This window comes from Nyctereutes procyonoides, unplaced genomic scaffold (assembly GCF_905146905.1).
Source record: "Nyctereutes procyonoides isolate TBG_1078 unplaced genomic scaffold, NYPRO_anot_genome, whole genome shotgun sequence".
Classification (NCBI taxonomy): domain Eukaryota; kingdom Metazoa; phylum Chordata; class Mammalia; order Carnivora; family Canidae; genus Nyctereutes; species Nyctereutes procyonoides.
In genome coordinates, this window is record NW_026575140.1 from 12,504,958 (window position 1) to 12,532,538 (window position 27,581).

At 43.1% G+C, this 27,581-nt stretch overlaps 1 protein-coding gene across 3 annotated transcripts; it reads left to right on the forward strand.

Moving 5' to 3' along the window:
- Nucleotides 1–27,508, forward strand: COG4 (component of oligomeric golgi complex 4). 3 transcript variants are annotated; one of them, XM_055305175.1, is made up of 19 exons: nucleotides 1–168; nucleotides 2,497–2,579; nucleotides 3,492–3,606; nucleotides 5,218–5,392; nucleotides 6,190–6,383; nucleotides 7,938–8,043; nucleotides 9,165–9,322; nucleotides 10,048–10,106; nucleotides 12,111–12,244; nucleotides 15,690–15,808; nucleotides 16,326–16,492; nucleotides 17,319–17,484; nucleotides 21,917–21,979; nucleotides 24,608–24,724; nucleotides 25,296–25,388; nucleotides 25,955–26,038; nucleotides 26,266–26,367; nucleotides 26,583–26,711; nucleotides 26,933–27,508. In XM_055305175.1, the coding sequence occupies exons 1-19, from the start codon at nucleotides 1–3 to the stop codon at nucleotides 27,065–27,067; spliced, it is 2,367 nt and encodes a 788-aa protein (XP_055161150.1). In that variant the 3' UTR covers nucleotides 27,068–27,508. The 3 variants fall into 3 exon arrangements, with proteins under 3 accessions (XP_055161150.1, XP_055161151.1, XP_055161152.1); XM_055305177.1 differs by having other exon boundaries at nucleotides 73–194; XM_055305176.1 differs by lacking the exon at nucleotides 25,296–25,388.
- Nucleotides 27,509–27,581: the final 73 nt, after the last annotated feature.

Below are 27,581 nucleotides of genomic sequence, written 5' to 3' on the forward strand. Positions count from 1 at the left end.
ATGGGAACCAAGATGGCGGATCTCGATTCCCCTCAGAAGCTGTCAGGGGTTTCTCTGCCTGAGGGGATGGGAGGAGGCCGCTGCTCGGAAATCTCCACCGAGCTCATTCGCTCCCTAACCGAGCTGCAGGAGCTGGAGGCTGTATACGAACGGCTCTGCGGCGAGGAGGTGTGGGGCTGAGCCCGGGGCAGTGGGTAGGAGCCGTCAGTCGTGGGAAATCCGGGCTGTGGGAAGTTCTTTCTCTGCCTTTGCTGAGGAACAAAAAAAAGCATAAACTGAAAAAGGAGTGTAGTGGAGCCTATTAGGGGGGACGTGACATCTCTGTTCGCTTGGTCTGATGTCCCTAAGCTTGTTTTCCCTGTTATCTGGCGATCTGCTTCGCTCCCCTTGATTGCCCAGGCCCTTGGTGGAAATTTCTTGGCCAGAGCAGTTAGACTGACAGCGTATGTCAACTCGCTTGTTTCTCGAAATAAGAATAAGTAAATAAGTCTTGCACTGACTTAGCAATATAAAAATTATGAAACGCAAAAAAAAATTATGAAAGGCTTTCACCGTGTTACCTCAGTTAAGCAGGAAGTCATCGCAAATAAACTTGAAGCGTTTTGAGACTTTTGGGGATGCAATTTAGGTAGTTAAGCGTTTAGGTAAACGCACAGGTTTGTAGAAGCTTGAGGTCTTAAGACAGGCACAATGTCTGATCTTGGACTAGTCCCTTTCACCTCTTGCACCTCTGCATTGTGTCAGATAAGGAACATGGCTTGCAACCTCCATTTTCCGTGGCAACCTGATGCTATCAATATATTTTTTAAAATCATTTGGGTTCTTTGCCACTCAGAAGAGAGAGATCCAAGCTCTGATCTAAAAGAGCTGGTAGCTGTTCCCGAAACCAGACTTCTTTTTTTTTAATTTTTATTTATTTATGAGAGAGAGAGAGAGGCAGAGACACAGGCAGAGGGAGAAGCAGGCTCCATGCACCGGGAGCCCGACGTGGGATTCGATCCCGGGTCTCCAGGATCGCGCCCTGGGCCAAAGGCAGGCACTAAACCGCTGCACCACCCAGGGATCCCCCCGAAACAAGACTTTTAATGAAGATTTAATTGAGTACAAAAGGCAGCAGGAGGGAGAGGGGATTATTGATATCTAAGAATATTTTCAAATATTAACGTGCACCAACTCGAGCAGTTTGATAACATTTTTTTCAGCAAGTTGTGCTTTATAAAGTTCAGTACTCCCAACAGTACTACGCGTGCATTCATCGAGTCCATGTTTAAGGTGAAATTAAGACCATCTTATGGAATAATATTAGTTCTGTATTTGTATTTGATGAATGTCAAAGGGGAAGTTTCCCTCTGAATCCTACTGAATTATTTTAATAGAAATGTATAACTGATATTGATGGCTATTAATGAACAATATTTCACATACTATGTTAAGCACTTTATGTTTGTTACCTTGTTTGGCTCATACAGCAGTCCTATAGGATATGTATTACATTCTACAGATGAAGAAAGTCAAACATTTAAGGTTAATGTCAGTTCCAGTAATGCAGCATATAACTTGGCTGAGAGGATTATGTATTTATCCCTTCTGGGTACTAACTGTACACTATGAAGAGACTTTTTGTAACTACCACTTTGAAAGTTTCATTTGTTTAGGCATTATATATATTTTTAAAGATTTTATTTATTTATTCATAGAGTCAGAGAGAGAGAGAGAGGCAGAGACACAAGCAGAGGGAGAAGCAAGCATCATACAGAGAGCCCAATGTGGGACTCGATCCAGGGTCCCCAGGATCACGCCCTGGGCTGCAGGCGGCACTAAACTGCTGCGCCACCGGGGCTGCCCTATATATATATTTTTAAAGATTTTATTTATTTATTCATGAGAGACACAGAGAGAGACCGAGGCAGAGGGAGAAGCAGGCTCCATGCAGGGAGCCTGACCTGGGACTCGATCCCCAGGATCACCCCCTGGGCTGAAGGCAGTGCTAAACCGCTGACCTACCCGGCTGCCCTAGGCATATTTTAGATGCCTTCCTGTGTTAGATACTATGCTAACTATATTGAATAAGAGTTTATTTCCTTCCTTTGTGGTATTCATCTGCTAGAAGAGAATAAAATATACAGAAGGTATCAATCATTATACAATGTGATAAATACAAAAATGAAGTATTGTTTGTTTAAGTTGGAAGAGAATTAAGTGAAAGACATTTGAAATGGGATTCACCCTTCAGCTAAGTGGTTGAGTTAGATAACTCTTAAGGTTCCTTCTGATTAAGACGCCTGAGTGGCTCAGTGGTTGAGCGTCTGGCTTCGGCTCAGGTCATGATCCCAGGGTCCAGAGATTGAGCCCCACATCAGGCTCCCCAAAAGGAGCCTGCTGCTTTTCCCTCTGCCTATGTCTCTCTCTCTGACTCTCATGAATAAATAGAATCTTAAAAAAAAAAAAAGGTTTCTTCTGACCATTCTGATGACAAAATGCTTGATTGTGTTTCAGAAAGTGGTGGAGAGAGAACTGGATGCTCTTTTGGAACAGCAAAACACCATTGAAAGTAAAATGGTTACTCTCCACCGAATGGGGTGAGTCTCCCTCTCAGCAAGACCTATTGTAATTCCAACAAGTTCTGCTGGATAAATTCCTGTTTTTCCTAACTTTCTATTATAAAATGCCATCTAATTTTGAAATTTGAGGATTATTTCAAGGTTAAGTAAATACTTAAGGTATGCATAGTCACATGGTTCTAAAAGTGTCTTCGGACCAGTAAGTACCAGAATCTTTGGGAAACTTGTTGGAAATGCAAATTATGAGGCCCTACTCAAAACCTACTGAACCAGAAAGAAACTGGGGGTAGAACCTGGGAATCTGACAAGCTTTTCACAAGCACACCAAGTGATCCTGATGTGTGGTTCAAGTTTTGAGAACCACTGTTTTTACAAACTTTTTTTTTTTATTTTTTATTTTTAGATTTATTTATGATAGTCACAGAGAGAGAGAGAGAGAGGCAGAGACATAGGCAGAGGGAGAAGCAGGCCCCATGCACCGGGAGCCTGACGTGGGATTCGATCCCGGGTCTCTAGGATCACGCCCTGGGCCAAAGGCAGGCGCCAAACCGCTGCGCCACCCAGGGATCCCTGTTTTTACAAACTTTGTGTATTTGCTAGTCATAAAAATTGCTCTTTTAACCTCATCACTCTCTTTGATTGTTAGTTAGTGTATTTTATACTCCACAGTGGGGAGTATTTGTTCTCTAGTTCTTTAGCAGTACCTATTTAGGGGAGTCTTTAGTATATAAAAGTAATTTTTTTATTTAGTATAGGCCTGAGTTTCAGTAAAATACTCTTTAGAAAAAGCTGTGAGTAGAGTGAACTGAGCTAAAAGTTGTGAGAAGGTACGAAGACAGTAGAAATCATAGTCACCATCTGTAAAAAAATTTTCTATCTCTTACTCTGACCTGCCCCTATGGATATGTGTGTGCTGACATGTGTCTCCAGTCCCAACCTGCAGTTGATTGAAGGAGATGCAAAGCAGCTAGCTGGGATGATCACCTTTACCTGCAACCTAGCCGAGAATGTGTCCAGCAAAGTCCGTCAGCTTGACTTGGCCAAGGTAATCTCATTGAACTTCTGATGTTTGAAGTTAGCAGAGCGCAGTACAAAAGCCGCCACATTAGAAATTAGAGCAGCACCATTCAATATAAATCTAATGCAAAATACCAAAACCCAACAAAGATACCACAAGAAAACGTCAGACCGATACCTCTTATGAATAAAGACATAAAAACCCTCAACAATACCAGCAAAGCAAATCTAGCAACATATAAAAAGGATTGTAATATGATCAAGTAGAATCTATCCCAGGATCGCAGGCTTGTGTTAACATCTGAAACCCAAATAATATAATCCACTGTATCAAAAGAATAAAGGACAACAACCACATAATCATCTCATAAGCTCAGAAAAAGCATAAACTCAAAAGACTTGTAGTAAAAGGGAACTTCCTCAACCTGATAAAGGCCATCTATGGGGACACCTGGGTGGCTCAGCGGTTGAGCATCTGCCTTCAGCTCAGGGCGTGATCCCAAGGATCAAGTCCCATGTCGGGCTCCCTGCAGGGAGCCTGCTTCTCCCTCTGCCTGTGTCTCTGCCTCTCTCTATGTGTCTCTCATGAATAAATAAAATCTTTTATAAATAAATACATACGTACATACATAACTATAAACCGGTATTGACATATTTTGCCACCTTTATTTCTATACTAAGTCTTTGAAATCCAGTGTGTGATTTACACATCCTAATTTGGACTGGCCACATCTCAATTACTCAATGGCCACAGATCATTAATGACTACTGTAGCGAATAGCACAAGATCTGGGCTCTTGAATAAGTCAGTCCCAGCCTCATTTTACCCCCTGTGAAATAGCATAACTTGCTGATCTATTTGTTGAGATTCTGCAAAAGTAATTTAACAATACATTATAGCCACACAGCCACCAAGTCACATGTTAAGGCTTCTTTAAAATATTCTTGCTTATTCTAGAGGCACCTGGCTGGCTCAGTGGGAAGAGTGTGTAACTCTTGATCTCAGGGTTGTGAGTTCTAGCCCCACATTGGGTATAGAAATTACTTAAATAAATAAAACTTTATTTTTTTTTAAGATTTTATTTATTTATCCATGAGAAACACAGGGGGAGGGGAGGCAGAGACACAGGCAGAGGGAGAAGAGAAGCAGGCTCCATGTAGGGAGCCTGACATGGGACTCAATCACAGGACTCTAGGATCACACCCTGGGCCGAAGGCAGACGCTCAACCGCTGAGCCACCCAGGCGTCCCTAAATAAAACTTTAAAAAAAAATCTTGCTTATTCTAAGGGAAGAATACTTTCTACACGTTTCACCTATTTTATTACTTGGTTTATAATGTCCTCTTCTCAAATATTAAGTACACTCTGATTCCATTATTAATTTAACAACATAAGTCAAATATAAATATGCCTTGTCCCTGTTCCTGCCTCCATTAAAATGAATGATTTGGTCACATAAATAAAATTGTATGATACTTATTAGTGTTATTGATCATCATCGATAACAGTTTTGTGAGTGGTAGTGGTTTTGGTTCAGGGCCTCTGGTTAACCGGATTCTGCCCCAGAATCTCTGTACCTTCTGAACAGATGTTTTGCAAGAATAGGACATTTTTTCTAAGCATCAAGTCTTTTTGCAGAATCGCCTCTATCAAGCCATTCAGAGAGCTGACGATATCTTGGACCTGAAATTCTGCATGGATGGAGTTCAGACTGCTTTGAGGAATGAAGATTATGAGCAGGCTGCGGCCCACATTCATCGCTATTTGTGCCTGGACAAGTCAGTCATTGAGCTCAGCCGACAGGGCAAAGAAGGTGAGCATCCATCCCAAACTCTTGATTTCTACAGTCATTACAAGCATTTGTAATGTGTATTGGTAAGCACCTATAATTTCTGGTCTAGTTACAAGCAGCTATAATCAGAACAAGACAAACTCAACCAAGAAAAGGGCAACTTAGGCAATTTCCTTGTCCAATACTCAACCCTATATAGGTCATAGACCACCCTAGGGCAGGTGCTGTTATTCCCATTTTATAGAAAAGGAAACTGAATCCAGATCTGCTGTTCCTCTGGCCAGTGGGTTCTTTCCACTTGACCATATCACTTACTTATAAAATTAAATTCTTAGCCCTGCTTCTTAGGCCTTCTGTGATTTCAACCCACCCTGTCTTTCTCATCTTGTTTCATGCTATTCATTCATACATCCTTTCACTGTGCATATATAGAGTCCTTTTTATGCCAGAGAATTACTTGTAATACTTTAAAAAATATTTTTTTCATCTTTTTGTTTCTATTCCTTTGTTTCATTCCCTTTGTCTGGAATATATGTTCCTTCTATTCAGGTATCAAAACCCTACCCATCTTTAAAAGATGGGATATCATTTCTAGGAAGACCTTTATAATTACTTCAACCAAAAACTTGACTCGTGGACACTATTCTTATACACTTACCGTACACTTAGTTTGTTACATCTATTTGTGCATGGATCTTATTTCTTTTGCTTGATTGTAATTTCTATGTATATTTCGAATGAATAGTGGTACACAAAGTGGCATAGAACTGACATAGTACCATTCTTTACATTCATTCCCATTTCTCCCCATCGTGCAGGCAGCATGATTGATGCCAACCTGAAATTGCTACAGGAAGCTGAGCAGCGTCTCAAAGCCATCGTAACAGAGAAGTTTGCCGTTGCTACTAAAGAAGGGGATCTGCCCCAGGTGGAACGCTTCTTCAAGATCTTCCCACTGCTGGGTCTGCATGAGGAGGGATTAAGCAAGTTCTCAGAATACCTTTGCAAGCAGGTATGGCCCCTGACTGCTTGGTAGGATAGTGGTATGGTTCTCTGACTATAGATTGGGGCACTGTATAGATCTAGTTTCTGTGGATATGTTCTCTCTTCTGGATTTAACTTCCCCTTTCTTGCTCTCACTGTAGCCTAGCAGGACTGGATGCACACATTCATTCAGCACTTATCTAGGCATGACCTAGACATCTACTGATATACATTCATTTCCAACAGACCAAGTGAAACCATAGGAAAATTAAAATGTAAATTCTGTGATAAGTTGAATCACCCTTTTTAAGCTGTCAGCCAGGGCCTGGCTTCTCTTAAGAACATTCAGAGTTGTTTGTTAGTCATTTTAAGACTTCATAACCAGGCTTGAGTATCAAAATCAGCCACATTGAAATGAAGGAGGTGAGGTCACTTAAGGTTAAATCTTGAAAAAGAAACAAGTTTCAGTTAAAGCCTCAACATCTTCCTTTTGATCTTAGATGGAAAGAAGCAAAGCTCAGCAGGCATGGGTGCAAAGGTTATTGTTTGTAACTATATATCAGAATGTATCCGGCCACTTCCCCCCAAAATTCTCTATAATGGAACACTACTCTTCATTAAGAAAAATGAGTTCCATATGTGCTGACATATTTCAGTCTCTGACATATAGTTAAGTTAAACAACTATATGCAGCTTTCTGCTTAAAATGATAGGTGTCAATAAAAATGTTTGCATAAGTATAGGGCATTTTTCAAAGGGTTAACAACAGTTATCTCTTGAGAGGAGACTTAGGAGACTGAGAAACCTAGGGAAGAACTGCTTTTCACTGAACACTCCTTTATTCCTTTGGAATGTTTAAGTGTGTGTCTTACCCATTCTAAAAAAAATTAATTAAAGGGGCACCTGGGTGGCTCAGTCAGTTAAGTGTCTGCCTTTGGCTTAAGTCATGATCTCAGGGTCCTAGGATTGAGCCCCGCCTTGAGCTCCCTGCTCAGCGGGGAGTCTGCGTCTCCCTCTGGCCCTCCCCCTGCTCATGCTCCCTCTCTTTTTCTCTCTCTCAAAATGAATAAATAAAATCTTTTAAAATAATTAATTAAAAATTAAATATTAAAAAAATAAATAAATGGGTGGGGGGACTGGCACTCTTTTTTTTTTTATCAGTACTTTGCCACCTGGGACCTAGAAATGGCTTCTGCTTTTAATCCTTTAAAAATCCCTCTGCAGTACCCAGATTTGTTGTCCTGCTCAATTGAAGCACCATTAATGATAACTTTGAGTTAAACTTTGAGGTGATTATAGGGAGTGGGGATTCTTTTCTTTGGCTAATGGCAATATATATCTTCAAAGTAAAATAAAGCATTATTTATATCTCTGAGTTGAAGAAGAATTACTGCTGTGTTCAAGTTCTTTGTCTTGCCTGAAGCCCAGACAACTCAGAGCTCAAGAGAGGTTCCTCTGTGCTGCCTAGGCTTTCAAGCATCAAACCAAACATGGGAAAAAGAAAGTCAGTGGGAGGTCTTTTTGGAAAACTGAGGCTAGCCTTTGATTTGAGAACTGTCTGTGGATTTTCCACTTTTTTCAGGTGGCCAGTAAAGCTGAGGAGAATCTGCTGTTGGTGCTGGGGACGGACATGAGTGATCGGAGAGCCGCAGTCATCTTTGCAGATACACTCACTCTTCTTTTTGAAGGCAAGCCTCTTTCTCCACTTGAAGAAGACTGAAGATGTTTCTGCCTAACACCCACATCCTAGCTTTTCTTCTCTCCCCACTAGCCTGATGCCTTTAGTTTAATCCTGTAGCTTGCTGTGTATTGATACATTGGAGAATTAACTTTCTTTTTTCTTTTAAAGATTTTATTTATTTGAGAGAGAGAATGTGCACAAGCAGGGAGAAGGAGAAAGAGAGAGAGAAGCAGACTCCCTACTGAGCAAGGAGCCCAATGTGGAGATTGATCCCAAGACCCTAAGATCATGATCTGAGCCAAAGGCAGATACTTAACCAGCTGAAGGCATAGCCACCCAGGAGCCTCTGTAGAATTATCCTTCTTTCTTTCTTTCCTTTTTTCTTTCTTTCTTAGAGATAAAGAGAGGCAAAGACATAAGCAGAGGGAGAAGCAGGCTCCCTACGAGGAGCCCGATGCAGGACTCCATCCCAGGACTCCAGGGTCATGACCTGAGCCAAAGCCAGACGCTCAACCATGAGCCACCCAGGTGCCCTTAGAATTAATTAACTTTCTAATTATCTAAATAGGAAAAATTAGAGTTTCTCAAGTGTTTTGATCCTCCCCAGCCCTCAAAACTCAAATGCTAAGAGTAAATTTAACCCTAAAGTAAATTATTGGGAGGACAGTGATGCTGATTTCCAAAAATACTCCTATTAAACTATCAGTATAGAGGCACCTGGGTGGCTCAGTCAGTTGAACATCTGCCTTTGGCTCAGGTCATGATCTTTGGGACCTGGGATCAAGCCCGGCCTCCCTGCTCAGCAGGGAGCCTGCTTCTTCCTCTTCCTCTGCCTGCAGCTCCCCCTGCTTGTGCTCTTGCTCTCTCTCACTCTCTCAAATAAATAAATAAAATCTTAAAAAAAAAAAAAAACTATCAGTATAATGTAAATGCCTTCTGGTTTACCAAGCACTGCACATTTTAAACAGCAACTCCCAGCACTGGCAAGAACCACTTGTAATTTATTTTAGGAGTTAAAATTGTCTTAAAGCATTGAACTAGACCCCAGATCAGTCCTGCATAGAGGAAAGGAGTTTATTTTATGGGAAGAATATTTGAAATCCAGTCTTCTCATTTTCTCCATCGTAGGTATTGCCCGCATTGTAGAGACCCACCAACCAATAGTGGAGACCTATTATGGACCAGGGAGACTTTACACCCTGATAAAATACCTGCAGGTGGAATGTGACAGACAGGTGGAAAAGGTGGTGGACAAGTTCATCAAACAAAGGGACTACCACCAGCAGGTAAGCAGGGGAAGCTGCAGGTGGGTTTGGAAACAATGTGAGCCATTGATACTGAATACAATAGATTGGAGGTGGGGTGAGGAAGGGATGAAAAAGAGGTAGATAGAAAAATAAGTGCTGAATGCAAACTGCATCTTGCCTGTCACCAGCTTACTTTGGATTTGAGGTATTCTCAAGATGATACAGTGCAAAATTGAGAAAGAAGTAGAAAGGGCTTCCTGGAAGAAACAATTAGAAACATTAGAGCACCTCTCTATCTCAGAATGTGCAACAGTGCCTTCTGCTGATATAAGGAGAATTTTACTTAAGTTCCTGTTAAGTGTTAAGTAATTTGTCTGAGATTTCTCCTTAGTTCCTTTTTTTTTTCTTCTTAGTTCCTTAAGTGCTCACAATAACACTTGCTTTTACATGAACTTTTTTTCTCCTTTGAGCAGAGGAAGAGTAGGATTTAGAAATACGAGTAACCCATACAGTTTTACTTGTAGAACTCTAGGCAACTAGGCAGTAGTTCATTAGAACATCATTAACATCACTTTTAAGTGCAATAATAGAGATGAGCATTAGCATCTAAAGCAAAAGTAAATCTTTGGCCTATCTTCCTAATAGTTTACTGTTAAGCAAACTAAACTCAAACATTCTTGTATTCCCAAAGTTTGGAGGGACCAGCAAGAGGAAGATAGAAGGAGGGTGGGGAAGAGCATTTTCATTTCTTTGGTATATTGCAGTTCCGGCATGTCCAGAACAGCTTGATGAGAAATTCTACAACAGAAAAAATAGAACCAAGGTAATAATCCTCTTTTCTTCAGCCCATGGGAATTTGGATTGGTATTTGTGCATCATTCCGAGACTACTTTATTACAATGTGGTCTGTGTTTTAAAAATATTTTATCAATGACTCAAGCTTTTACTTTTGTCTAATAAAAGTAATATGCTTGTTAAAAGAAAATTCAAACATAAAATTGTATTCATTCGATCAGTAAATTTTTACTGAGTACACATTATGGGTCAAACACTAGTCTTTGGTACTGGGATGTGACAGCAAGCAAAGTAAGCAAACCAGTCATTCTTTCCTTGTGGCATTTGTAGTCTATAAAGTAGATAATAACAGCTAACATATATATAGTGTTTACTATATGGCATACATTGTTCTAAGCACTTAAATAATCCAGTCATTTATTCCAGCCTCTGTACTGTTGTCATTTTGGCTGGATAACTCTTTGTTATGGAGGACTGTGCTGTGCATTGTAAGATGTTTGGTAGCATTCTTGGCCTCCACCCTCTCTCGAGATGCTGGTAGCCTGATGTTTCCAGACACTGCCAAATGTCTTGGGGGCAAAATTACCTTCAGTTGAGGATCACTGATTTAATCCAGAAGCATTTTTTACAGAGGAGACTAAAGCCTGAAGAGGTTAAGTGATTGGCCCAAGGTCATACAGCTAGAAGACTACAGACCAGAAATAGAATCCAAGTAGTCAGACTCTAGAATTCATGTTGTTAATCATTATGATATACTAAGTGTAGGGTACAGAAGAGCATATAATAAAGGGATATAACTTAAGCTGATAAAGTTCAAGGAAAAATCTCTGAGGAAATGACCTTGGATCTGAGGCCTTAAGAGTAACTAGACATAAGAGATAAAGAGTTGGGGCGCCTGGGTAGCTCAGCAGTTGAGCGTCTGCCTTTGGCTCAGGGTGTGATCCTGGGGCCCTAGGACCAAGTTCTGCATTGGGCTCCCCATTGGGAGCCTGCTTCTCCCTCTGCCTGTGTCTCTACCTCTCTCTCTCATTAATAAATAAAATATTTAAAAAAAAAAAGAGGTAGAGTTTTCCAGGTAGAGCAGGGAAAGAATGGGCAAAGTCACTGTGTATTTGAAAAACTAAAAGGACAGTGTAGCTGAAGTACAGAATTGGAGAGAGCCTCATATGAGGTGAATCCAAAGAGGTCATTAGAGTCAGGCCAATCAGGGTCCTATATTATAAGCCCTATAGAAATCATGTGATTACACTATGACCAGATCTATGTTTTAAAAAGATCTCCTGAAAAAAATAAAATAAAGTAAAATAAAAATAAAATAAAAATAAAAAGATCTCCTGGAGTTCAGTGTGGAAAATGAGCTGATTTGTGTATATAATGTAAGGGAGGGGTTCAACTTCATTCTTTTTATTATGGATATCCGTCATTATCCCAGCACAATTTGTTGAAAAGACTATTCTTATTCAATTGTCTGACCACTCTTATTGGAAATCAATTAATTGTAAATGTGAAGATTTCTAGACTCTCAGCTAATCTATATGCCTATCCTTTTGCCAGTACCACACTGTCTTCACTGTTGTAGCCTTATACTAAGTTTTTAAACCCTACAACTTTGTTGTTTTTTTCAAGTTTGGTTTGGCTCTTCCTCTGGGTAGATGAATGGGTGTGGGACACAGTTTAATAGTGTATTCTAAAATCTCATCACTAAATAAGAGGTTGGGGAGATGTGTTTCCTTTCATGTGATGCATAAATAATTTTTACTCAAATCACTAACAAAAATACACCTCCCAGTGTCTTATTCAACCCCTGACAATATTTTAACGGGTGATGGTTCAGGTAAAACAGGTAAGTGGAATCTGTGGTTGACAGCTGTCTGAGTTCAGTCAGGCCAGCAGAGCCAAGATGATCATCTGGCAGAGCTGACTCTTCTGGGCCCAGTGGGAGAGGGAGTTTGAGACTATGTTTGCCCTATAGCTCTTATATCTAAGAAATTCAGTGTCCCCCTGCTTATTCCTTCTGTTCCATGTATCTCAGGGAACTGGACCCTATCCTGACTGAGGTCACCCTCATGAATGCCCGCAGTGAGCTATACTTACGCTTCCTCAGGAAGAGGATCAGCTCTGACTTTGAGGTGGGGGACTCCATGGTCTCAGAAGAAGTAAAGCAAGGTAAAAGGCATTTCCTGGGAGGAAATATTTTCTGGGAGGGCTAGGACAGAGTTGGCACTGTTTTCTAATGGTTAAACCACAGATCTCTTAACAAAATAACTAGAGCTTCTAGCCTCTGTGGTCTGTGGGCAGACTGACTCCCAAAAGGAAAGCTAGAATTACTGAATATTAGAATTGGACTGTATCTTTGAGCCTATTTAGTCATCTTACAGGTGAGGAAAGCTAATACTCAGAATGGTTAATTTTCCTCTGATTTTTTTTCTCCATACCATGTTTCCTTGCCAGCTCTGAGTTAGGTTTAGCATTTAAATAGGTGAAACAGGGCACTGGCTGGCTCAGTCAATGGAGCATATGCCTCTTGATGTTAGGATTTTAGGTTTGAGCCCCACATTGGGTGTAGAGATTACTTAAAAGTAAAATCTTTAAAAAATAATAATAATGAATAAACTTAGTAAGTGATTTGCACACATGACATATAGGTAGAGCAAAAAGATATACTTAATTCCATAAGGGAACTTTTGGAAGTTATAGGAATATTCTAAAACTGGATTGTGACTACTGTTACAAAACTTTATAAAGTTACTGCTAAGAAAACATTGAAATGTACACATAGAAGGTATGAATTTTATGGTATATAAATAATACTTCAGTGGCACCTGGGTGGCTCAGTTGGTTAAGTGACCTTTGGCTCAGGTCATGATCCCAGCTCCTAGGATCAAGCCCCGTTTTAGGCTCCCTGCTCAGTGGGGAGTCTGCTTGTTCCGCTCCCTTTGGTCCTCACCGCACTCATGCTCATGCATGTACACACTCTCTCAAATAAATAAATTTTTTTTTAAAACTTCAATATTTAGTCATAATATTGAGGAAAGAATATATAGTATAAAGAGTATATGAAAAGAGTATATAGTGTAAAGAAAGCCTTTCACTCCCTCCCTCAGTCTTCCAGTTCCTCCAGTCAAAAGTTTTGAACGGGGCAGCCTGGGTGGCTCAGTGGTTTAGCACCACCTTCAGCCCAGGGCCTGATCCTGGAGACCCGGGATCAAGTCCCACATTGGGCTTCCTGCATGGAGCCTGCTTATCCCTCTGCCTGTGTCTCTGCCTCTTTGTGTGTGTGTGTCTCTCATGAATAAATAAATAAAATCTTTAAAAATAGGGGGCAGCCTGGGTGGCTCAGCAGTTTAGTGCTTGCTGCCTTCAGCCCAGGGCGTGATCCTAGAGATCCAGGATCAAGTCCCACATCAGGCTCCCTGCACGGAGCCTGCTTCTCCCTCTGCCTGTGTCTCTGCCTCTCTCTCTCTCTCTCTCTCTCTCTCTCTCTCTCTGTATCTCTCATGAATAATAAATAAAAATTTTTTAAAAAAAATCTTTAAAAATAAAAAGTAAAAAAAAATTTTTTTAAAGTTTTGAACGGATAAAATACATTGAAAAAATATGCGCCACAGTCTTGTTTTATTTACAAATTGATTCTCCAGCTATTTAAGAAGACCATTTAATTCCTGCTAGTGAAGTACATGTAGGATTCTCTGAACTAGAGACTTGAAACTAACACAGGGTCTGTGGCATTCTACACAACTTGTGTCAATAATACATGGCAAGGGAATTTTTATATGACCCAGAATGTTATTGCTTTGATTTGGTGTTTAAGGGAGGTTATATGCTCATTTGGAGTTTGGTGCTCATTGTTATTCATAATGACTGTCCAATACAGTAGCCACCAGCCCCATGTGACTGTTTAAATTTACATTTAACTAAAATTAGGAATTCAGTTTCTCAGTCACATTAGCCACATTTCAGGTGCTTAATAGCAGCTATCATATTAGACAATACAAAACACTGTAATCATCACAGAAAATTCTGTTGGACCAACACTGGTTTAGAGAATGAAATATACTGTACACAATATATTTCAGTCTTTGCCCTGGAAACTTAAGTATTTTAAGTCTTCCTAATTAATTCTAATGGAAAAGAAGTAAAAAGTTCTTTGTATAAAAGCATTCACTAACGGGGTGTATGGCTGGCTCAGTCAATGAGTGTGTGACTTTTGATTTCAGGGTTGTGAGTTCAAGCCCTATGTTGAGTACAGGGATTACTTAAAAATAAAATATTTTTTAAAAAATTACCATAATCTCCAATAACTGTGGTTTCCAATTATCTTGAATAAGGACAAAACATTTAGAAATAACCCAGGTGTCTAAAAATAGAGTTTAAAAAAATTTGGACCATCTGCTTGATAAAGTATCACACAGGCATTAAAAATAAGTAAGCTTTAAAAAAAAGAAGGTGGGCACCCCAGGTGGCTGAGCGGTTTAGCACCACCTTCAGCCCAGGGCATGATCATGGAGACCCGGGATTGAGTCCCACATCCATCCCTGCATGAAGCCTGCTTCTCCCTCTACCTGTCTCTCTCTCTCTATGACTCTCTGCTTCTCCCTCTGCCTGTCTCTCTTTTCCTATGTCTCTCATGGATAAATAAATAAAATCTTTTTTTTTTAAAGATTTATTTATTTATTCATTCAGAGAGAGCGAGAGAGAGGCAGAGACACAGGCAGAGGGAGAAGCAGGCCCCATGCAGGAAGCCCGATGCGGGACTCGATCCCAGGTCTCCAGGATCACACTCCAGGCTGCAGGTGGCACTAAACTGCTCCGCCACCAGGGCTGCCCAATAAATAAAATTTAAAAAAAAAAAAAAAAGCAGCTACGAACATTGAAAATATATCTCTTTTTAAAATTTTTGTATTTGAGTATAGTTGACACACAATGTTACAGTAGTTTCAGATATATATGATATAATTTTTAAAAATATTTATGTTAGAGAGGGAGGGAGAGAAAGAAGGAGTGTGTATGTTCAAGCGCAGGAGTAGGAGGAGGGGCAGAGGGAGAGGGAAGGAGACAATCCTCAAATAGACTCCTTGCTGAGCATGGAGTCCTATGCTCACCTTGATCGGAGCCCTATGCCAACCTTGATCTCAGCCCTAAGATCATAACCTGAGCCAAAACCAAGAGTCAGATGCTCAACTGACTGAGCTGCCCAGGTTCCCCAAAGAGTATAGGATACAATGTTTTATTTTTTTTATTTTTTTTTTATTTATTTATTTATTTATTTTATTTATTTATGATAGTCACACAGTGAGAGAGAGAGGCAGAGACACAGGCAGAGGGAGAAGCAGGTTCCATGCATCGGGAGCCCGACGTGGGATTCGATCCCGGGTCTCCAGGATCGCACCCTGGGCCAAAGGCAAGCGCCAAACCGCTGCGCCACCCAGGGATCCCCAGGATACAATGTTTTAAAGCAGAGTACAAAATTGTGTCTGTACTGTGATTATAACCATGTAAATTATGCATAGATTGGGAACAAAGACTAGAAAGGAACCTGGGAAAATGAAAACCATTGAACCTTCTCCCTTGGGGAAGAAAGGTGAGTGTCCCTTTCTTGACTGTTCCCTAGAGCACCAGAAGTCTCTGGACAAACTCCTTAATAACTGCCTATTGAGCTGCACCATGCAGGAGCTAATTGGCTTCTATATTACCATGGAGGAGTACTTCATGAGGGAGACTGTCAATAAGGTAGGACAGAGGACACATCCCTTGGAAATGGGGCTTCCTGTCTAAGAAGGAAACGGCTAAAACATGTCACATTTCTTGGTCCTGCTTTGAGAATATCCTTGCATGCGGACGGAGCAGTACCCCTTTGTATGGTTAGAGGGCATTTTTGGAGTTGTCATGTCCTCCAAAGACCCAGCTAGGTTGTCTTTCCCAAGGATCACAAAAGAACACCTCAGCTCCTCAAGAAACCTATCTGTGCCCTGCCTCCCTGAAGGTATGTGGGTGAGGAACCTTGGGGAAGAAGGGCCTCTCCTGATGTCTTACATTCTATGTAACAAATGTCCCCAGGGCAAAGGCCCTGAAAATTTAATGTCCTAACATAGTAGAAAAATGAACTGTTTTGACAAGAAGGATCCACACCAAGTTGAGACCAGAGTAAGCCATGTTGGGAGAAACAAGGACAAGCTCAAAAGGGAGCAGAACCATCTAGAACAGTGGCAGACCTGGAGCCCTTATGGCTCTTTTGCCTTTCGGTTAGGCTGTGGCTCTGGACACCTATGAGAAAGGCCAGTTGACATCCAGCATGGTGGATGATGTCTTCTACATTGTTAAGAAGTGCATTGGACGGGCTCTGTCTAGCTCCAGCATCGACTGTCTCTGTGCCATGATCAACCTTGCTACTACAGAGCTGGAGTCTGACTTCAGGTAGGTTTGACTCCCTTTCTACTTTCTGGGAAGCAAAAAGGTCCTAGTTGTGATTGATTCCTGAGGCCCATGTTGCTTCCTTTTCTTCCATATGATTCTAGTTCAGTGCTATCTAGAATATAAGCTCCTATTCATGGTACAGCATCCTTGGCTCCAGGCAGCTTTACAGCAGCCACATATCTTACAAGCCAAATCTGTGATCCCTGCACTGGATTAGAAGGGTTATTAGCCCTCAGACCTAGGAAAGAGAACAGGCAGCTCAGTTGAAGGCAGTAGTTGTAATATAGCAGTTATAGTTACCATTGCTACAGGCCAGGCACTATGCCAATATCCTGCTCTTATTCAGTCCTGATAACAACCCTGTGAGGCAGGAACCATTATAGATGAGGAAACTAGGGCTCAGGGAGATCATACACCTCATAAATGGTGGAATATATAATAGATCCCAGAACTAACTCCCAAAACCTATTCTATTCTCTCACCACTTACATGGTATTGCCTTTCACTAAGCTGTTTACTAAGCCTTCTCTTGAGCTTGTTGGAGCTCAGTGGTGATAACTGAAATCCTCATAGAGAGAAAAGAATTGGCCAGTGTCCTCTATATGTTCTCATCATATAGGTGCCTTTGAAAAGGTATTGGTCTCTTTCATACCCTGGATGCTCAAGTTCTCCTACAGTGATCTCAAGGATTGGTTATTCCCCCCAAAGAGCAGTTCATGCTACTGGGTTAGGGTCTTGGGCTCCTGGTCCTGCTGTCCTGGAAGCCAATTGAATGCTGTCAATCTCCATGTGCCATTCTTCCCGCCCCTCCCCCCCACCCCGCCAGGGATGTTCTGTGTAACAAGCTGAGGATGGGCTTCCCAGCCACCACCTTACAGGACATCCAGCGCGGGGTGACGAGTGCCGTGAACATCATGCACAGCAGCCTCCAGCAAGGCAAATTTGACACAAAAGGCATTGAGAGCACTGACGAGGCCAAGCTATCCTTCCTGGTAGGTAGTCCCATAGGTTGAGAGCTGGTCCATTTATTTCAAGAAGTTAAATTATGACCTCTTAGCCACAGTATAATTAGCTTTCAACTAGAGACTTTTCATCTAGTGTCTCTATAGAAGGAAAACTCCTTTAAGGAAAGCTCCTCCTAGAAGGTTCTGAAATCACTTCTTATCTAGGGACCTATTTCTGAGCTGCCCAATCCAGGATATCACTGTTCCCTGCCTGGAAGGCTGGGCACCTCAGCCCTCCTGAGTGCTCATTCCCAAGAGCACTATGAAGCTGTTCAGGGTATCAAGCTTGGTTTGTTATCTGCCACAGAACCAACTGTAATATCTGTGCCAAGCCTCCAGACCACTTTTCTGAGGGCAGTCCCCAACATGGGTGGATACTGATCATTTAGGCCTACCAGGGCTGTTTACCTAGTACACTTCTTAGGCTTTCAATTTCTTCAGAAATATTACTTTTTTTTTTTTAAGATTTTATTTACTTATTCATGAGAGACAGAGAGAGAGGCAGAGACATAGAGGAAGAAGCAGGCTCCACACAGGAAGCCCAATGTAGGACTCCATCCCAGGACCCAGGATCATGCCCTGAGCCAAAGGCAGATGCTCAACCACTGAGCCACCCAGGCATCCTGAAAGATGACCTTTTTAAAGCCTTCAGCCAGAGTGACAGATAAGATGAAGCAGTGAGTCTTACCAGTTGTATGACAGCTGGGAAGGGAGAAGCATAGAAGGATGAAAGGATTTATACAAGGTTAACAGCCAGTTTGTGATGAACCAAAAGAATACAGAAGAGTCCTGAGCCTGTAATCAGCTCTTTCTGGCAGGTGTTGTCTTGGCATGAGTGGTAACAGTGCTGTCAGAGGTCATCCTGCTCTACCCCCACATTGGCCAGACTCTGAGTCTACTTGGCTCCTGGGGTTCAGAGCCTGAAGGAAACATCCAAAGGCAGAGCTCTCAGTAGTCTATAGATGGGGGTCTCTGAACACCCTGGGGTTGGATGCCAAACATGTCCTTTTTTTTCCTTTATCTGAAAGCAGCATCCTTAGCTTTTATCAGCTTCTTAAAGTGTCTATGACCCCAAAAGAATTAAGAGCTGTTATTTTCAGAGACAGAAGCATAAACATACTGTTATCTACCCACCTGTGCAAGGGAACCCACAGTAACTCATCCTCAGACAAATTCATTCTGGAGCCTATTTAGCAGCCCCACTCTCTTCCTTTTTTTTTTTTTTTTTAAGATTTTATTTATTTATTCATGAGAGACACACACAGAGAGAGAGAGAGAGAGGCAGAGACACAGGCAGAGGGAGAAGCAGGCTCCACACAGGGAGCCCGATGCGGGACTCGATCCCGGGACTCCAGGATCACACCCTGGGCCAAAGGCAGGCGATAAACCACTGAGCCACCCAGGGATCCCCCCAACTCTTTTCCTGTCACTGAAAATATTTTCCCTGAGCATGGGTGTTTGGGGATGTCCTGGTTGTTCCAAGAAAGAGGATCATCTCCAAGAAGCTTCTGAAATCCGACACCATTGGACAACTTTGCCAAAATGTCTGGCAGCCAGCTTCATATGATCATGAACCAACTTAAATTTTTCATTTTGTTTGCATTCGTTATTTCATTTTCTATAGAACTTACTTTTATTTTTTCATTTCTCTGCTCAAAAATGGTTCCTACTACCGACCACCTCAAAGCTTTTTTGGTGGTTTGTTGACAGCCTCCTGAGTCCTTCCCATCCTGTCACTCTAGTGCCATTGTCCTCTACTTGTCCCACAAGTCCCCATTACACTGGCTGCCACTCAGACAGCTTCATTGTTTGAGGGCCCAGAAGATAAGGCCAACAAGAAAGGTGATGCTAAATACTTGGTGACAGGTTTCTAGTTTTCCCGATGCCAAGTACTTAAAATGTCATCACTCCCACTGCAGCACCTATTTCTTATGTCACCTTGATTCATTTGGCTGTCAAGATGAATTCCCCAATGGTGCTGACATATCAGTCGTCATGAGCCAGGGATAAGCCTAGTGAATCCATGCTTACAAGGACTGTCAGTAAAAGGAAACTCTGAAATCAATACCTTTTGAACTCCAATCCATTTTCCCCTTATGGTAGATTTTTCTTATACCCTTAAATGCCTTGGAAACATTTAAGTTGTGGCCTTCATCCTTGAGCTGCCATGACAGTCATGACAGTGCACTTATTTCTCTGGAAGCTTGTGATTTTAGCAGCCTTGTGTGTGGCATGCTAACAAAAGGCTTGCAGTCTTATCCATCCCCCATGGAAGTGACCTTAGCAGCACTGTCAATAACATGATCTTTCAGTATTGGCTGCAGGACAGTGATAAGGGAAGCACTCTTGGGAACCCAAGAAGGCCATCCTAATCTCAATCCCTGGGGTTCTAGGATTCTTCTTTTACCCCCAAATCCTGACGTTTCTGACTCCTCTCTTGAAAACTGGCTCCCGGGAGATACCTGGGTGGCTCAGCAGTTTAGCACCTGCCTTTGACCCAGGGCGTGATCCGGGAGTCCCGGGATCAAGTCACACATTGGGCTCCCTGATAAAGCCTACTTTTCCCTCTGCCTGTGTCTCTGCGTCTCTCTCTCTCTGTCTCTCATGAATAAATAAATAAAATCTAAAAAAAAAAAAAAAAAAATTGGCTCCCCGCTACCTCACCCCTGCCTTCACGGTCATGCCACCAGCATACCACTTCAGAGACAATATGATTCTCTCAGATTCTAGTTCCATCCCCACAGCCTCTAGATTAATATTCCCAAGCCACAGCTGTGCTCATGCAGCATTCACCTGGGAGGTAGTAATCCTCAGTGCCACCCCGTTGGCCACAGGAGAGCATAGCTACCAAGTCCCAGTCTGACTTGGCTCATATCTACAGCTTTACCTCTTGCCATTTCCTGCAGATATTTGTGCAATGACTCTGCTGATCCCCAAGTATGTTTTAGGGTTTCCTGCCACTCTGCAACTGTGTTTATGCTATCCCTTCTGCAGAACACGTTCATTTATTCATTCATTTAACAAATACTGAGATGCTTCTATGTATCAGGCACCATTCTAAGATCTAGAGCTGGACTGCCCAGTGTAATTAATAGCCAGGAGGCAGAGGTGGCTATTTAAATTTAAATTTAAACCAAAAATCCACTTCCTGAGTTAACTAGCCATATTTCAAATGCTCACTAGCCTAATGTACAGATGGCTAAGGACTACTGTACCAGACAGTTTTAGAATATTTCCATCATCAAGAAAGTTCTGTTAGGCAGTGTTCTACTAGAGATAGAGCTCTAAAGAAAACAATAGACCCTTGCCTTCATGAAGCTTTCATTCTAGTGGGAAAGGCAAACAAGAAACAAACAAAATAATTCTGGATAATTCTAAATACCGTTAAGAAAATATCAAAAGGGATAGACAGTGCCTTAGAAAAACATTGTTACGAGCCGAAAGATCTACTTCCCCTCATCTGTCAGAATTACTCCAGCCTTTTCAAGCTGAATTAAGTTCATCTCAGTTACCAGCTCTGCCGTGGAGCTTTCCTTGAATGCCTTGGACCAAAATGTTTCTTCTAAATGGCATAGCAGTTTGTGTTTTAATCATCACTTTCGTTACATGCTGTTTTTTATGACTGGTATTTCTGCTATCATTTTTTTTTAAGATTTTATTTATTTATTCATAGAGAGAGAGAGAGAGGCAGAGACACAGGCAGAGGGAGAAGCAGGCTCCATGCAGAGAGCCTGACGTGGGACTCAATCCAGTGTCTCCAGGATCATGCCCTGTGCTGCAGGCAGAGCTAAACTGCTGCGCCACCGGGGCTGCCCTCTGCTATCATTTCTTATGATAGAGTTATGAAAGAAGGAGCTCTTGGCTGAGAGTAGACAGACCTGATTTCTATTCCTGGCTCTAGCCCTGTGGCCTATTACAAACTTTGTGTCCTCTCACCCTCCTTTATTTTTCTGCATGGTGTTTATCATTACCTGATATTTCTTATCCATGCTCGCTTTGGCAGCACATATACTGATATTTCTTATCTGATTTGCCTTCTGGAATGTGAACTCTATGCCGGGGTGGATTTCAGGAAACATTTCTTAAATGAATGTCAGCCTTTGCCTCACAGACCTGGGCTTGGAGCCCAGGACTTCTAGTCCTGTGTGCCTAAACATGGAACAAAAAGACCTGAAACCTTGGGTCACTACCCTTGAGGTCAGATGGCTCTGCTACCTTAGTGTCAGGCACAGAAAGAAGGGCAAACCTAGTTCACCATTCTGCCCAGTCTGAGAACTGAGCATCCTTCCGGATGACATTGCTATGGGTGTTCCTTAGACCTCCTCTGAGCATCAGAAGTACAGCTGTAGCCAGTCTGGCACTGAAGTGGATACAGACACTGGTAAACAGGAAGTCACATTCTTCTGTCCTCAACTCCCAGGTGACCCTGAACAACGTGGAAGTGTGCAGTGAAAACATCTCCACGCTGAAGAAGACACTGGAGGTATGGAGAAAATTGCCTATCAGTTTGCAGCAGCTGCAGCCTCTCTGGGCCTGCTTATGGAGGGGGGTACTGTGCATTCCCTGGCATCAAGCCAGTCTTCCTTCAGCCGACTTGAGGGGCTTCACTTACAATCAACCCACAAGTTAGAAGATCAGAATTCAAATTAGCACTTCCAGCACTAGTTGACCTGTGATGTCAGGCAAGTCCCTTAACTCCCTGAGCCTCAGCACACTCATCTACAAAACAGATCTCCTTCCTGCCCTGATTTGGGTTTATTGAGGGGCATAATTTAAAAGGGATTGAAAGCACTTTAAAAAATGATAAAGTAAAAAAAAAAAATGATAAAGTCCTCTAAAACTGTTAGGAAATTAAGATGAAATAGAGTTATCCAAACCCTATACAAAGCTGTTGCTGTTACCAGTATTTAAAGGAAGGCTACATAATGTGGTGGAAATTACTTGGGCTTGGAAGTCAGATATCCCGGAGTTCATATCTTCACTTGACCGCTGACCAGTTGTGTGGCATAAGGCAAGTTCTCTAACCTCCCAGAGCCTTAGCATCCTCATGTATTAATAGGGAGAATGATCTCTGCCTGGCAGAGTTGTGAGAATTGAATATGATAATATAGAATACCTGGTATGTAAGAGGCCGCAGGGGTAGTTAATCATCATACTAATAATTACAAGTAATAGCACAGAGCAGTCATTTTGTTAACTGTTATAAAATGAGGGGCCCAACTCTCCCCCACTTCAAAACTCTGGGAGAGGAAAGAAGCCAGGCTCCTGCTACCACAATGGACCCTACTCCAAGGAGGATATGTTGCTGCAGAGGCACAGGGCTCAGCGCACAGGCTGATGACAAGAGTTGGCTTCAGGATTGGGCAGACAGGCAGCCAGGAGCCAGCAAAGGTGGGAGGGCCTTGTAACTGATGGGATTCCAGAAGGAGGCTCAGAGAGAGTGGCCAGGTGGGAGTTTCAGATTAGGAATTTACCCCCAAAAACTCTTAAAATGGAATAAAATTAAGAATGATACTTACAAAGTACCAAAAGCATAGTGGGTCTCTCACACGGTATGTGTTCAACAAGGCAGCTGTCATCATTATTGAGTCACAGCACCTTAGATTGTATTCCTGACTTTGTCCTTAACATTGGAATATTGGATTTGGAAGGAATATTTTGGGAAATGCTAGACATTCAGAACTGAGCCAGTAGAATTAGCCAAGTGAAAGAACAGAAGTTTAACAGAGCTGAAAAAAACCATTCCCATAAATCCCACCCACCTTAGATTTGCATTTCATGTGTATTCTTTCTGAAGCCCACCAGCAACCCTTTGACATAGGTCAGGTGGTGTGATGAGGTTAAAAGACTAGGTAAAGATAGTGCATATTGGAACTGCTGTGGAACTGCTGTGGAATTAAAGCTTGTGCCTGCTGGATCCGTCCCTTTGCAGCTCTTCCACACTGCGGCTCCTGTGGTAGCCAAAACAGCACAGACTTCTAAGGAGCTCCTGGCAAACCAAAACATAATGAGTTTCAAGCAGTTCCCCTTGTGGTATTCTCTATGCCTAGGTGTAATGTGGGGGGTTAGGAACAGGTACTCTGGAGCCAGAATCCCAGCTTGAATCCCAGCTCCACAACTTAACTGTTGGGAGGTGTGAGACAAATTAACTTCTCTGTGCTTCAGTTTCCTCATCTATACAAAGGGATAGTAACAGTACCTACTTCATAAAATAGGTACTTTAGTTGATAGAAGTTATATGGCATACAGTAAGCACTTAAATTTTAACTGTGATCATGATGATCTCCATTGGGCAGCCAGACCAAATTATTTTTTAATTTTTTTTATAAAGAATTATTTATTGGGGTGCCTTGGTGTCAAGAGTCAGATGCTTAACCGATTGAGCCACCCAGGTGCTCCCAGGACCAAAATTATTTAAAAAGTAGAAAATAGAACAACAAAAGCTAGTGTCTCCTTAGTGTCTACTACTTGCCAGGAACTGCACTAGGCACTTTGTGCATCATCTCCTCCACCTCTCCAAACCACCATGGGGACAGAAATTTGTGTTCCCATTTTATAAACAGGGAAATTAAAGCTCAGAAGCTTTAAATCACTTGACCAAGGTCACTCAACCAATATGTAGCTAAGCCAGGATTTGAAGCTAGGAATGTCTGGCTCTAAAGATATGAAAAAACTTCTGGCTTTTATGTTTCTTATTCACTCTCCCTGATACAATACTCTCATCTTATAAGGAGTTAAAAAGGAAACCAAATGGCTAGCCACTGGGATAGAATCTATGTTTTCTGAAACCTAGCAAGAACTCTTGCCTAGGGGACGCCTGGGTGGCTCAGTGGTTGAGCATCTGCCTTTGGCTTAGGGCCTGATCCCAGGGTCCTAGGATCAAGTCCTGCACCAGGCTCCCTGCCTATGTGTCTCTCTCGTGGATAAATAAATAAAATCTTTAAAAAAAAAAAAAAAAAAAGAACTCTTGCCTAGGATCGACTATAGCTGCTGCCAGAGAAAGCTGGAGTTGAGAAATGGCTGGTTATACGTGGGCATCCTCTCCACCTTCCCCACACCCTGCACGGCCCAGCCATGCTTGGAAGCCTTATAACTGGGTGCTCTCCCCTAGAGTGACTGCACCAAGCTGTTCAGCCAGGGCATTGGAGGGGAGCAGGCCCAGGCCAAGTTTGACAGCTGCCTTTCTGACCTGGCTGCTGTGTCCAACAAATTCCGAGACCTCTTGCAGGTAAGCCACAGGATCAGATGCTGACTGGATCCTGTGCCTGTATGTTTCTCTGAGAATATTGTTAATGTTTTATTACTGGCTCCATATACATAAGGAAACAAGGAAGACTGAGGGAATAGCAGTAAGACTGAACTCATGTGAGTCCCTTGAAGATTAAAGGTTTTTCAGCAGTTGTCATGCTGACAAGCCAGCATTCCGGTCTCCTTGAGTCTCCACTTGGCTCCCACAGTGCCAAGAGCCCAGAAAGGTGCTCAGAGGAATTGGAACCACGTGGTTACTCAGACCTGCTGCTTGCCCTTAGCCAAAGGTCCCGCCTAGTACCAGGCATTCAGAAATCTCTTGAGTTTGCCAAGCCAGCCCCCGTGGCCTAGACCTGACTTGGCACAGATCTGGAAAGGAACAGGTTGTTTCTCTTTGATTAGCATGATCTCTGGTAGACTTTGGACAGGCCCACAGGAAAGCCTGAGAACTGGAAGAAAGCCCTGGCAGCCATGGGTGGATGGAGCAGAAGGGAAGGGAGAGGTATATGTGTCTTTTATGTCTGATGCGTCTCTGCCTTGTCCTTCCGCAGGAAGGGCTGACAGAGCTAAACAGCACAGCCATCAAGCCGCAAGTGCAGCCTTGGATCAACACCTTCTTATCTGTTTCCCACAACATTGAGGAGGTCAGCCTGACCATAGGCAGCCATCAGGCCCAGGATGACTCCTCATTCTCCCAACCCCCTGGCTGGAGGGCAGTGGAGCTGTCTGAACACACCAGCCCTTGCCTACTTCTCTGGCCCACTTCCCTCACCCTGGAAACTAGGTTGTTCCCAAGAAACAAGTTGTCCCTGCAGACAGAGGCTCTAAAAAACATGTGTAGGGGGTTTGCCGTGACCTGACACATCCTCTTTTATTGAGGCTTTTTGCCCTACCTATCAGACTTAGGAGGTTTTTTTTTTTTTTCTTTTCCGAGCCTAATGATGTCATTCCTGTAGAACATAAGATGCAAAAGGAAATAAAATGCCAGGAGCTTTACCATATTGTGTGGGCCACGGCTGCAGCCCAGGGCCATTTCCTGATCAGAAGTATGATATAAAAGCAGCAGCAGCATATGCCAGCATGAATGTCCAAGCTGCTTTTAAGCTGGATGAGTGAGGAAAGCCCTGTTTTCTTGGGTGAAAGTAGGGGTAGGGTGAATGGTACCGTCTAGAGAGGCCCCCAGTAGTGACCTAGCTTGTTTCCTGAATAGGAAGAATTCAACGACTATGAGGCCAATGACCCTTGGGTACAACAGTTCATCCTTAACCTAGAGCAACAAATGGCAGAGTTCAAGGTGAGCAGGGGCTCTAGAGACCAGGGTATGGAATTACCTACCTCTGCCCAAATCAGCAGCCTTTGGCTTCTCATCTCATTCTGTTGGGAACCCCGAAAACCCTTCCAGGTCCCAGCCTGTAGACATACCCGATGGCCTCTTGTAACTGTGCTCACCCCCAGAAGACTCCTGTTGGAGGCACAGGGACTTAGGTAGGACTCCTGCTAATGTCTATCCTCTGTGTGCAGGCCAGCCTGTCCCCAGTCATCTATGACAGCCTGACCGGCCTCATGACCAGCCTTGTTGCAGTCGAGTTGGAGAGAGTGGTGCTGAAATCCACCTTTAACCGGGTAAGGTTCAGGGAGTACAGGTCCCTAGCTCTTTTGCTTTTCCTCTGAGGAAGACAAGTTCTGCCATCCGAGGACTAGCAGGCCCTCTGTCTGCTACCTGCAGCCCCTGCATATGTAACCCCAGTCCTGCCCTGGCATCTGAGGCCTTGAAGCTGACTGAGATACCACATGTGGGCAAGGCCTTGAACAGTGACTGAGCTTGTACTCCCTTGCAGCTGGGCGGTCTGCAGTTTGATAAGGAGCTGAGGTCACTAATTGCCTATCTTACCACTGTGACCACCTGGACCATCCGAGACAAGTTTGCCCGGCTCTCTCAGATGGCCACAATCCTCAATCTGGAACGGGTATGTGTGGCTCCCTTGACCTGGCGAGGGAAAGGTGAGTGGGAAGACAGGCAGAGACAAAATTTGGATCCTTGCTTCTCCCTCAATACCAAGTGTCCATGAGCAGCCCAGCCCTACAGAGCACCTTCATTCTGGGCACCACCCCTGCTCTGCCTCTGATGGAGCTCAAGGCCTCCTCTCAGGACGGCCTCTCGTTGCTGACTTGCCGCTCTTCCCCACAGGTCACGGAGATCCTAGATTACTGGGGCGCCAACTCTGGCCCATTGACGTGGCGCCTCACCCCTGCCGAAGTACGCCAGGTGCTGGCTCTGCGCATAGACTTCCGCAGCGAGGACATCAAGAGGCTGCGCCTATAGCCGCCAGGGGGAGCCCATCTGGCCCGTCATACTTCAGGTCCCATTCCCTAAGTGGCCACAGCCAAGTAGCTGAGCAAGGCTGTCTGGCTTGGGGAGCTTTGCCAGTGCAGACTGTTCCATCCATTGAGACAGCAGGAAATAAGGCTCAGCTCACTCTGCTGTCTGCACTCAGACCTGTATGAGTGGTGCTTTGCAGGCAGCCTCTCCTCACCAAGAGTGGTGAGTCCCCCTGGGCTCCTCTAATTATGTGGGAAAGCCAAGGCAGGCCAGCTTTCTGCATGGGTGGTCGTTCTCTTCTCCTTAGATACTACAGCAAACCAGCTGCCTCCCTGCCAGTTCTAAAGGACTTGGGTATATCTGGGGACGAGGGGAATTACGTTTACTCTGAGGAGAATCTGTGATGTTTATGATCACCCTGAATAAAGACACTTCTTGGACGGATGCCAGCGTGCTGTTTCCAGGGAGGGCTGGATGCTGTAGGACAAGACAAGTCCACCAGTTGTGCTGAGATGTG

Excerpts from the sequence above, each read along its gene's own strand:
- COG4 (XM_055305175.1), top strand. The coding sequence starts at position 1 with ATGGGAACCAAGATGGCGGATCTCGATTCCCCTCAGAAGCTGTCAGGG. Across the intron at positions 169-2,496 it reads AACGGCTCTGCGGCGAGGAG|AAAGTGGTGGAGAGAGAACT; the intron begins GTGTGGGGCTGA and ends ATTGTGTTTCAG. Across the intron at positions 12,245-15,689 it reads CTCAGAAGAAGTAAAGCAAG|AGCACCAGAAGTCTCTGGAC; the intron begins GTAAAAGGCATT and ends ACTGTTCCCTAG.